Source organism: Bacillus rossius, chromosome 2, assembly GCF_032445375.1.
Source record: "Bacillus rossius redtenbacheri isolate Brsri chromosome 2, Brsri_v3, whole genome shotgun sequence".
NCBI lineage: Eukaryota > Metazoa > Arthropoda > Insecta > Phasmatodea > Bacillidae > Bacillus > Bacillus rossius.
The window spans coordinates 24,854,889-24,867,092 of NC_086331.1; the positions used below are offsets into that span (position 1 = coordinate 24,854,889).

Below are 12,204 nucleotides of genomic sequence, written 5' to 3' on the forward strand. Positions count from 1 at the left end.
TCATAAAAGCTCAACTTTAAAACTTACCTTTAAAAATTTCTTCTGCCTTTTTTTTCTTATATTCTTCATTTTCCTACTGGCCTTGAGAAAACATATCAATATTTCCATTATCTTTCTTATCATCATCTGCCTCAATTTTGCCGTCATTCTTTCCAACCACCAATTCTTCATCTATATCCTTCTCTCCCTCCTCTTCTGCCTCCTCCCCCTCCTTGCCCTCCTCCATCCCCTCCTCGACCGTCTCCTCGCACTCCTCCTCATTTACTTGCCCACTCTCATCCTCTTTATCATCCTCCTCCCCCTCCATCCCCTCCTCGACCGTCTCCTCGCACTCCTCCTCATTCACTTGCCCACTCTCACCCTCTTTATCATCCTCCTCCCCCTCCTTGCCCTCCTCCATCCCCTCCTCGACCATCTCCTCGCACTCCTCCTCATTCACTTGCCCACTCTCATCCTCTTTATCATCCTTCTCCCCCTTCTCGTCCCCCTCCCTCTCCTCATATTCTTTCATTCCAGCCTCATTCAAATTTTCCACCTCCCCATCGCCCTCCGGCCCTCTCTCCTTCTCCACTCTCGTCTCCCTATCCTGGTCATTGTCATTGTTATTCTCATCCCAGTGATAAACCCAGTCAGTATCCTCATCTGAGTCAGAACCCTGTAACCAGTAATAGCCCTTTTCCGAAGCAATACCCTCTTCCAAGTCATGACCCTCTTCCAAGTCATGACCCTCTTCCACGGCATGACCCTCTTCCAAGTCATGACCCTCTTCCAAGTCATGACCCTCTTCCAAGTCATGACCCTCTTCCAAGTCATGAACCTCTTCCAAGTCATGACCCTCTTCCAAGTCATGACCCTCTTCCAAGTCATGACCCTCTTCCAAGTCATGACCCTCTTCCACGGCATGACCCTCTTCCAAGTCATGACCCTCTTCCAAGTCATGACCCTCTTCCCAGTTGTTGTAACCCTCCATGTTCTCCAAATTCTCCAGATCGTTGAAATATTGATCCCATAATGCATCCTCTTCTTCTTCATCTTCCTCATCATCCTCTTCTTCTACGTCATCCTCCTCCTCCTCTACGTAATAGTCCTCTTCCTCTTCATCATCCTCATCATCACCATCTTCCCCATGGTCGTCATGACTATTATCACTGTCCTCTTGATCATTATTATCATAGTTCTCTTCTGAACTATCATCATCTGTAAACGTCAGCTCACTTTCATAACTGCTGCCCAAATTATAAATATGGCTGCTAATGTAAGTACCTGTAATTGTTGAACATTATGTTAGCAAAACCATCTCCCTCCTCACTACTGGTACATTAACACAACATATAATTTATAACCAAGATACTAAAAAAAACAGGTAAATGCCTACACACATTTTTCTAACTCCTCTATGGAACACTAGGAATTCTAGTAACAACAGAATCCCTATTTCATGGCTGTACAGTAATTTTGCAACAAGAGTAAATAATATAGAAATTGAGTAATTGAGTAAGAGCCAGCATAGTGTAGATTACTGTGTTTGTTCGGTCTGTGGCTCCAATGTAAGTAGCTTTGTAGACTAATTATATGAGTACTAGTTTTGCTGTAAGTGTGCAATTATTAATGTCTCAATTTTGTTGTGATATTAAATTTTTTTGTTTGCGTTTTATTCATCAATAATTACATATTGGTTTAGCGAAATACCAACTCGTGTTCATGTATCCATAACTCTCAGAAAAACGTAAACTGAATTTTTAGGATAGTACTAAATGGACTCATTTGAATGCAGATGTTCCAAAATATTAGGAAGAAAAAAATATAAAAAACTATGTTGCAATTTTTTTTTTTTAAATATTTCATAGGCTATACTGAAATTTAAAAATAAAAAAATTCCTTCATTTTGAAATTATGGTGTTGCGGAGTAGTAGAGATACATGACTGGAAAAATTAGTATGTCTCTAAAAACAATCAAATATGCATATTTATAAAAAAAACTTTATACTTCCTGACATATTTTGAGGCAGGGTACAGTTTCAACCTGTTTTCTGAAATATTTTTGAAAGAAAAAAATACTTACGAACAGCTATGACATTTTTCATAGTAAGGAGTGGTCACTTTATCCATTAACTACATCTCAAGCTTAAGGTTTGGATCTGCCAAATAAGGGATATTGTATTTAACAAGGGTGAAAGTGTGGTAACTGAATTAAACAGATTCAAGAGGTTTGCACATTTTATTTTGGAAAAACTATTCTTACTTTTCTTACCTATTTTTTGATTCTGTATGATAAAACAAGAATTGTCTCAAAAATTTTCATCTATCATGTTGCAGTTCAGATATTTCCAACAGTCCAATAATAATATTTCTGTGTTTTTCACATTTTAGAGTTCATGGAGAAAGGTCAAGGGGGTGGAGCAATGTGACTCTGGACACATATTTCAGTGGACTTGGGTTCAAATCCCTGTCCAGCTACTATGGTTTTGTGTTCTGCAGTTTCCCGAAATCACTCCAGGCAAATTCTGGGATTATAACTTACTACATACAGGCCATGGCTCATTCTTTGAAAATTATTTTAGTAAACAAGCAGGGTTGAATGTAACCAAATTACCTACAAATATATATATTTTTTAACATTAATGTTTGGTTTTAGTAGAAAACTAGTTTGAGTGAATTAATAGTACATGCAGCCATGTTTGAGAAGTGCTTTTGAATGGACTAAGTTAAGAGCCAATACAAGATCATAAAACTTACTTTCTCATCCTGCCATACTAATGTATTATAAGACTTAAAAATCCAGGACATTAAAACAGCAGCCTTTATAGGGAATTGTACAAACTTAGGCAAACAGTCAAAAATAATGGTTTTTAGATTTTCTATGGAAGACTAAAAATTAATAATGAAAGCAGTAGTGACAGAGTTGTTACGTGAAAGTTCCTGTCCTCCCCAGTTTTTACGAGTATTTGTTAAAGGAATAAATATTATGTTTTCTTGATACTAGGTGGGTCAGCGGATTATTTAGTTCAAGGTAATAATGACCTAGATTTTATATTTGTGTTTTAATATTATTAATACTTGTAATTAATTTTGAAATTGAAATATATTATTTAGAAAAGCATCTTGATAAAATTTTTACTGGTTTTCACTTTTCAATCTAGGTTAGTACCTATGTAGATAAGAGTGAACTTCAGGAGTCTATTGCATTTGAGTGTACATTTTATAGTTATAAATTTTACTTACCTATGTGTTTCATAGTGGTTTTATAACAGTGAGTATTGTGTTGAGAAAAAGAAAGACAGAAAGACGTGACCGACACAGTAAAGTTGAAATGAAAGAGACGATACTTTGTCGCATACTGGGTAAGAGAGAGACATATGTTTGCCAGGACTATGGGAAAGCTATCTGACTGAGGAATCCCAAAATGTCTTAGGTTAGAAAGAGAAGGCAATGTGTGAGAGGAACAGTGGAAGCATTCTGAGAGAGGAATCAGAAATGGTAACTGTAAGAATAATATGTATACCAAATAGGAAAGCTGCTTTTCTGCAAAAAAGACCCCAGTTAAGTGAATTTTCTGTGCGTTTTGCAGTGATGTTTGTTTCGTCAGTCATTGTGCGAGGTCTTGACCATGAGGTCGCACCCAACAAATGTATTTTTTGTTTGAGAGGAATAAATTTCAAAAGTAATAAACTCGTTTATTAATGTTCAACAGGTAAACAGAATATTTTACTTAACTACTTGCTACTGTCGATGAGACATTTTGTTTTTCCAGTGTTTATGTATGTGAAAGGAGCAGTAGTCATCTTAGCTGTGCAAGATTGTGACTTGTAACAGAATGTTCATAGCCGATGGGCATGTGCACGCGTGCTCCTGGTATTCATGAATATATTGGTATTTTCAACAGTTTGTATCATGCATTTGTTAATATTATTTCTTTGTTCATCGACCAACCTGATTTTTTTGGGGTTTCATGGTGGAATAATGATATTACTGAAGGTTTTCAAATCATCTCCAAAGGAGACTGGATCCATAATAGCTGGATGTCAAGATCAATTTGTATGGTGGAGGCACGGCCTCACATGTGCGCCACGTAAGTGTCACATCGGGGCGGCGGAGCTCGAATACCTGGGGCATATTGTTGATGCTGAGAGCTGCCGACCGCTGCCAAAGCACTTAGACCTGATTGAAACCAAGCCAGCACCATGCACGAGGAAGGAGTTGCAGTGCCTAATGGGCCTCTTGAATTGGTTACGCTCCTTCATTCCGGATTTCGCGACGGTGACTGCTCCTATCACAGACTTGCTCTCGCCCAAGACGAAGTATAGGTGGACAGCTGAGGCAGACGGCGCCCTGGCTGTCGTCAAGCGCCTGTTCCGGAGAAGTCATGTTCTCGCCCGCATGGCACCAGGGGAGCCTCTGTACCTCCAGACGGATGCCAGCAAGGTGGGTATGGGGGCGGTGCTATACCAGGTCGGCCCCGACGGCGAGCGGAGAGTGTTGGAGTATGCTAGCTCCAAATTCGGGCCGGCCGCGAGGAACTATGACGTAAATGAGCAGGAGTGCTTGGCAGTAGTGTGGGCGGTCAGTCGCTACCGGCACTACCTTGAGGGCAAAGAGTTCACCCTGAGGACAGATAGTCAATGCCTCAAATGGCTAAACACGATGCAGGGCCGCAAGTCTAAGTTTACCAGGTGGGCCATGACGCTCCAGAACTATGCCTTCCAAGTCGAGCATGTGCCGGGGAAGGTGAACCAGCTCGCGGACGAACTTTCCCGGCACCCTGACCCGACAAACGTCTACGAGGACGGAGGATCCTGGGAGGACCTGGTTCCTCCACAAGGCCACTCCTCTGCCATAGGGGAGTCATCCAGGCGTGCCGCCCTGTACACGGTGACCCACCAGCCCCAGAGCCCCAGTCCCGAGTCCGTAGACACTCTAGCCGACCTCATCAGTGCTGTCAAGCAGGTACAGATGGGAGACGCCGCCACCAGAGCTGTTGTTGAGGCCTGTGGCACCCAGGTAACACCGTACCAGAGGGTGGTAGATGGAGTCCTGCAGGGTAGGGCACCTGGGGATATGGCGTCATGGCGAATCTACGCCCCGGAGGGAGCTCGAGCCGCCATCCTCGCCTACTTCCATGACCACCAGCTCGCGGGCCACCCCGGTGCAGAGCAGACGGCGGAGGCGCTGCGCACCACATTTCACTGGCCGGGGTGACCAGGGACGTCCGGGAATATGTGAGGAATTGTCTCTGCTGTCAACACTGCAAGGCGAGGAGGGCAGATGGCGAGGAGCAGCAGCGACCCAGGCGGCCCCAGTACCCCTTCCACACCATAGTGCTGGAAATCATGGGCCCTTATCCCCGGAGCAGCAGGGGGAAAAGGTTCCTCGTGGTAGTTACGGACCTGTTCACCAGGTGGGTGGAGGCCTACTCTGTCTCCAACGTCCGTTCGGGTACACTAGTCGCCCTGTTGGACGGGGAGGTTATTCCCCGATTTGGGTACCCGGCAGTGGTCTTAAGTGATAATGGATGCCAGTTCACGGGGGCCAGGTGGAAGCAGGCGTGTCGGAGGTGGGGGGTGGACCATCATACTACACCCACATACCACCAAAGGGCCAACCCAACCGAGAGACGGAACCAGGAAATCAAGGCGCAGCTCCGTCTCCGGTTGGGCGAGGACCATAGCAAGTGGGACATGCATATTCCGGCACTCCTGTACAGTCTGAGACGAAGGACGAGCGCGATCACGGGGTACACACCAGCAGAATTAGTCCAGGGGCAGAACTTGGCGCTGCCGGGCGAGTGTCGCGTGGTGGCGGCCGCTACGGTGGGTGAGTGGGGCGAGTCGCTGCGGGCGGAGTTATCAGAGAAGCGGGAGCAGGCCAGGCAACATCAAGAAACCTACCTCCGCAAGCACACGCCACAGACGGACAGACCGCCGCCCGCGCTGGCACCCGGAGAGCAGGTGTTTGTGCGCCAACATCACCTGTCATCTGGAGCCAAGAAGTTCTGCGCGGGGTTAGCGCCGAAATGGGCAGGGCCCCGGCTAATTCTGCGTCAGGCTGGACCAACGTCTTACATAGTACATACGCCCAATGGAGGACGAGCCAAAATTCACAGGGATGACCTCAGACGTGCAACGGACGTGGAGACGGACACAGGGCAGCACAGGAGTCGGGATGGGCCGCCAGCATTGCCGGCGACTACGCCCCCAGGAGCATCCCGGACGTCAGAGCCACGTGGTCCAGTACGCCCACAGGCCCCAGGGGAGGCAAGGGGCAATGTGTCAGACGCTACACCCACAGATGTTACTCCAGCACCAACGTCCATGGACATAACAGACACGAGGCTGACAGACGCGACAGAGGATGTGACCCCAGGTGACGCGGCACGAGACGTGACTCCCGCGGCTGTGGGAGACAGAACACCAGGCAGGGCCGAATGGGAGGAGGCAGAGCAGTGGCCTTATAGCCGGGAGCTGTGGCAGTATTTGGAGACAACGTTGGACTCTCTGGAGAGGGGATGGAAGGGGTGGCCTGCCCTGGACACGGGGCGGCAGGTGTACCGGGAGCAGTCAGTGGCGGTGCCCAACGACAGGAAGTGGGAGGGTCAGAAGGGGCGGGTAGCTCAAGCGCCTCTTCGACCTGGGAGCCCCAGGCCGGGGGCGGACGGGTCACGGGAAATCATCACGGAACCGGATTCGGAGGATGAAGGGGAGGTCAGTGAGGAGCAGGGCCTTCCCCGCCAGATCTCTGGGGTCGGTTGCAACATCTCTGAGTGTCTTGGGTCTGATGTCGAGGCGGACACAGGGGACGAGGAGGAGCGCTGTCCGCGCCAACAGAGGTGGTTGACCGGGAGTGAGTGCTGTTCGGACGACCCAACCCCCACACTGTTCGACATATTCCCACAGGCGGCATCCACACCTAAGGCGAGTCCGCCCATAGCTGCCCCCCCTCAGGTAGACCCCGCGGCACTCATGGTGAGCGAACCCACTACCCCAATTCGCCCCTCCAGAACCCGCAGGGCCCCTGAGTATCTGAACGACTACGTGTGCCCCACCCTGACCATGCCAGTGCGCCGCGACGTGCCCAGACCCAGGTGCAGCGTGATGAGTCTGTTACCCTCCTGGGAGCAGCGCGAGGTTGGCCCCCCAGATTTGACCACACAGTGTTCGACTTGTCCCCAAGTGCGTCGAGTGGTGCCTAACTGAGAGACGTTGCCACGCATAACGGCCTCGTGGGAGGGGGGGGCATTTGACGTCGAACCAAGTGCCTACCTAGCTCCCTACAGGCCGTTATGACGAGGCAACGCCCCTCCTGCCAGTTATGCGTGTGTGGTGCAGTGAAGCTAGGGCGGGGGGGGAGGGGGGGTGTAGAGGCCAGTTAGGCGCAGTGGTACCAACAAGTACGACAGTACTTCCCGGCGACGAGGGTGATGTGTTTTCTTTTTCAGCAGACAATTTATGTATCGCAGAAGAGAGACTGAATTTGTATATATTTTTTTACTTTTATTTGAAGGGGCTTGTTCTGATTGTGCACTGGGCGACTTAGGTCCCGCCCCGCCTGCGACACGTCACGAGCTCCGTGGGAGACTGTGAGGGGAGAGGGAGACGCGTCAGGAGGGGTAGCCCCGCGCGGGAGTCGTGAGCGAGTCATGGGAGTGGAGAGGTCGCGGTTTATTTCCCAGCGCGGGTAAGCATAGTCATTCAGCGTCGCTTGTCAGGACGAGGATAGGCCTTTTGCTATACGCGCGGAACTACGTGGCATCGCCAGTAAAATCTCGGCTGTCATAATTAATTTTGTATACAAATATAGGTTGTGAGAACTGCGATTGGCCCTCGTGGCGCGGGCGTCCTAACAGACAGTCACGAGTCAGACGCGAGAGACACGCCTCGCAACCCACAGAGATTTGGAGCATATCCTGTACATCGTGTAGCCAGTAGACTTCGTGTCAGAGCCAGTAGCGCATTGATTTGCAGTGCGGCACAGATCGGCGTGGCACAGCTCACGGAGCCGGGCTTCCCCCTAAGACGTGCACAGGCGAGGACGGGGTCAGCCCCATGTATCCGGGTCGGTGTTTTAAAAAACTAGCAGTCGCCCATTGAACTGGGACGTTGTGATTACGAACACCAGGTTAGCTTCCCCCGGAGGCCACGAGGCCTGAACCCCCCTCTACCTCGAGCAGTCGGGCAGCTGCACCTTTCCCGGGGAATAGCCTGGACGACGACAATGTATAATGAACTACTATAATAATAATAATAATGAAAATTATAAATGCCCATATAAATTTTCAAGTCAATGTCTAGGGTAGCTAGTGTTTTTGTGAAATCATATGCAATATCCTAGCATTGGAACCTGGCACAGTGAATCCACGTGATAAGGGCTGGTTTGTGGCAGCCACTGTGTCCATGACAGCCAGTGAATGGTCACATTGGGTGACAGCAATGCTGGCTTGCCTGTCACAAGTCCAGGCATGCACTGCTTTAAAAAAAATAATTCTAGTTGAACTTGCTCTTTAACAAAATATTTATGCTTGTTTGTAGAATATGTTGTATGTAAACTATCATTCTTTCATTCAGATAGGAGCAAATACAAACAGTATTTGCAATAAAATTGTGCACTTCTATGAGACATTTACAGACAGTCCCTAGCTTATAACTAATTGATTAAGTGGAATATTCCCAATGACAACCCCATGTAAGACTTTTTAAAATTACTTTAGTTATTACATTTGTAGGCAACAGTTTTAAAATATTGTGGGTAAAAAAAGTATTTTTAATAACAAAAAGGTTTTGGCACTGAAAGATTTTTATATTTAAATGATTCTATCCAGGGTGTAATTTTAACCATGACTACAGTAATAATTTAACAAACTATTCCATAACACACAGATAGTTTCCATGTCATTGTCATAAAAACAGATCTACATCAACATTCTCTATATACCTCCTTGACAGGTTAGACGAAATCCAGTGCCTGCTAAGTGACTTTGCCTCATGACATCAAGCTAATCATAAAGCATTTTTGATTCATTTGAAAACCATGAAATTAAACTATTATAGTATTTTATAATAAATACTTGATACTTGCATGTTTCGCATTGGTAAAAATATTTCGGTAAATAGTGGCTTATAGAGAAGGTTAGGCTTAAAATTTCTGCAATTTAAGTACAAATGTAAAAATATTAAAAAATTATGACCATAATATTAGGTACTTACTTGCATCTAAATCATGTGGTTCTGGAGCATTAATATCTGTAGATTCTTCGACAGATTCAGTTTTAGCAGAATGTTTGATCATTTGTATGGTGCTAAGTTCTGAAATTACAAAAACCACCTTCAATTTCTAGCTACTTATATTTAAAAAAAAAAAATAATGATTGTGTCAATTAACCTTTATATATTTTGTGTTACAGATAGAAGAGAGGATTCACAAAAATTAATAAAAATAGTCAGTTAAACAAAATACAGGATTTTAAATTAAATGTTAACATTCTTTGTAAGTAATCATTGGCTAGTTGGTTGTATAATTGTGTGTGCGCCAGAAGCCGTTCAAACAGTGGGCCAGCAACCCCGACAGTTGGCAGCAGTGCATGTGTACCAGCAGTGGTTTCATTAGTAATTTGTTATATGTATTTTATGTGTATTTCTTTTTATTAATACTACTGAAACAGCTCGTAAAATCTGGGATGATTAATAAATAAGTCCAATCAAGGAGAGATGATGTTTTTTTGTTTTTGTTAAGGCTATTAGGCTAACTCAGTCAAAGAGTAGCACCTCTTTTCTCGCTTCTATATGGCTTTAATGTAAATCAACTATTTTAGATGAAAAGAAAAGAAATTTATTAAAATTCACTTAGACTTTATGAGTATTTGTTTTTTGAACCTTAAGGTTGACATGTCTATAAGGATATAATGGTACTTTAATTCATTAGAAATACAGCTTCATCTTTTAACTTGTTGAAGTTAGGTATCAGTTTAAGGCAATTTTATGAAAACTTAAAAGTTACTATGTCCGAAGTTAAATGTTCAGTAATTTTGTCAATTTGAAGTGTAATTTATTTATTTATAACAACACTGACACCAAAACTTTAAGGCATCTCTTGTCAAACTCTTAGGGGTCAGAAATGGCCTTGCTTATGTGAAAAATTCCTATCTGTTCAAATTATAAAGAAAGGAATCCAGTGATGTTAATAGCATCTTGCTACTGCTATAAAATAAAAGCAGTTAATTTTAGGTAAGAAATAATATCTTATTCCGTTAATTGCGTTCCACCCATTTTTGTTTTAACAGTTGTTAGGAAAAGAGGATGGTCTTCTTTTGTACCTCTTGTTACCATATCACCCATTTTTCACTATCCCTTTTCCTTCATTCTTACAGAGTTAGGGTGCCAACCAGTAAGTTTGACTAGGCTTAAACATAATTGTAACAATGTACCCTAACTTATATTAATCAGTTCCAAATGGTGCATTTAAAATTTGCTTTTCTGAAGGTGTTATTATTGTTTATGGTAACTGTTTTTTGATACCTACAGTGATTGGCAATCTTGGAACTAATGCTCACTCTGGTGCCGATAGGCATTTGGCGTCCTCTTGTCTTTTTTCGCCCGCCATCACATTTAGATGTGTCGCACACTACTGCTGTTCCATTCGTTATAATTCGACTACAATTCTCACCGAGGCTCTCGGAGAAGTGAGTTGTGAGCATGCTGTTTGAGTTATATTTGCATTATGTAACAAATAAGTGAGACAAACCTCATCACATACTGAAGAAGTGTGGTATGCTTAAATAGCTATAATACACAATGTGTAACTGTATTATGTGTGTTTGCACTCTCAGATAGGATATTACTCTGTACTAATGAACGGAACATATCTAACTGCCACAAGGTCATCATTATACCCTGACGTAGAGCATTCCACTAAATCTTTGTTTGTTCATTCCACGATAGGGGCACTCTCATCAATTTGCACTTAAAACATATGCTTCCCTACCAGACCACATTGTCAATTGAATGTTTAAAGTAACCTTAATGTTAAATATGAAAAGACACTAACATTGAAATTAATTAAAAATATCATAAAATCTTTACATTTTAAACTAAACTTCATTTAAGTAGTAGGTTACAACATATACAAAATAATTTATTTAATACTAATACAGACCCTGATATTGATTTAATGCTTTTTTGGATAGACGATAGCCCACAAAAATGCTCTGGTCATAGCTAAAAAAATACAGTTAACCCTTGATTAGTCGGACCTCGATATTCCGGACATCGGATGTCGGACAACCATTAAAAATAAATAAATAAATTTAAAAAATTTGCAACAGACAATATTAATTTCTTTAACGTATAAGACACCACAATAGCAATGGCGGTGTTCAATAATGTGCAAAAAAACAAAGTATGTACAGCGTGGTATGGGCCGATTCTATGAAGGGGAAAAAAGTGGCAATTCGGATGTCAGAGACTTGACAACGTTGCCTTGCCGGCGGAGACGTGGCGTCATAGCCGGCCGGCCGCTAGCTAGAACACATCCTACTCTTCCCCTCTTTCGTCTAGCATATTATTAACACTCGTTACACTTCCCCAGTTCCGCACGCCGCGATTTTTTCGTGTTATGAACATTCACATTTCACAATGGGGCCTAAAAGAAAGTGAGTGACTTTGACTATTGCTGAAAAATTAAAACTGATGAAAAAACTTGAGTCTGGTGTTTCTGTGGCGAATCTATGTCTCGAGTACGGTATCGCAAAACAAACAGTGTCGGACATAAAAAAAAATAAAGACAAGCAGTTTGTGTTCAAGTGTGACTCGGAAAAAATTGTTTCCAGCAGAAAATGGCTTAAGCAGCCTGAAGAAGCAGTTTACAAATGGTATGTACAGCAACAATCAAGTGGCGTCGCAGTGCGTGGTGTAGAGCTGCAAGCAGCTGCTGAAAGACTAGCGATGCACCTGAACATAGAGTTCCGAGCAAGTGATGGCTGGTTGTGGCGTTTTCGCAACAGACACGGCATAATCAACAAGAGAATGTTTGACGAAGCCCTAAGTGCTGATACTGCTAGTGTTGAGCAATTTAGAAAGCGGCTTAATGATCTACTTGAAGAAGAAAACCTATCTCGTGCACAACTATACAACGCTGACGAGACGGGGTTGTTTTGGAGATCACTACCAGAAAACACACAGGCTTACAAGCATGAGGGTACTGCACCTGGACGAAAAC

The 12,204-nt window shown here is 44.2% G+C and overlaps 1 protein-coding gene across 1 annotated transcript in view; it reads right to left on the minus strand.

Moving 5' to 3' along the window:
- Positions 1–287: 287 nt before the first annotated feature.
- The window catches only part of LOC134528862 (sarcoplasmic reticulum histidine-rich calcium-binding protein-like), a 46,282-nt gene continuing 34,365 nt past the window's right edge, over positions 288–12,204 (minus strand). Inside the window, exons 5-7 of the mRNA XM_063362529.1 lie at positions 9,198–9,296; positions 361–1,263; positions 288–310 (exon numbers count right to left, since the gene is read on the minus strand). Of these exons, the coding sequence (XP_063218599.1) occupies positions 288–310; positions 361–1,263; positions 9,198–9,296 (1,025 nt within the window). The remainder of the gene's footprint in view (positions 311–360; positions 1,264–9,197; positions 9,297–12,204) is intronic.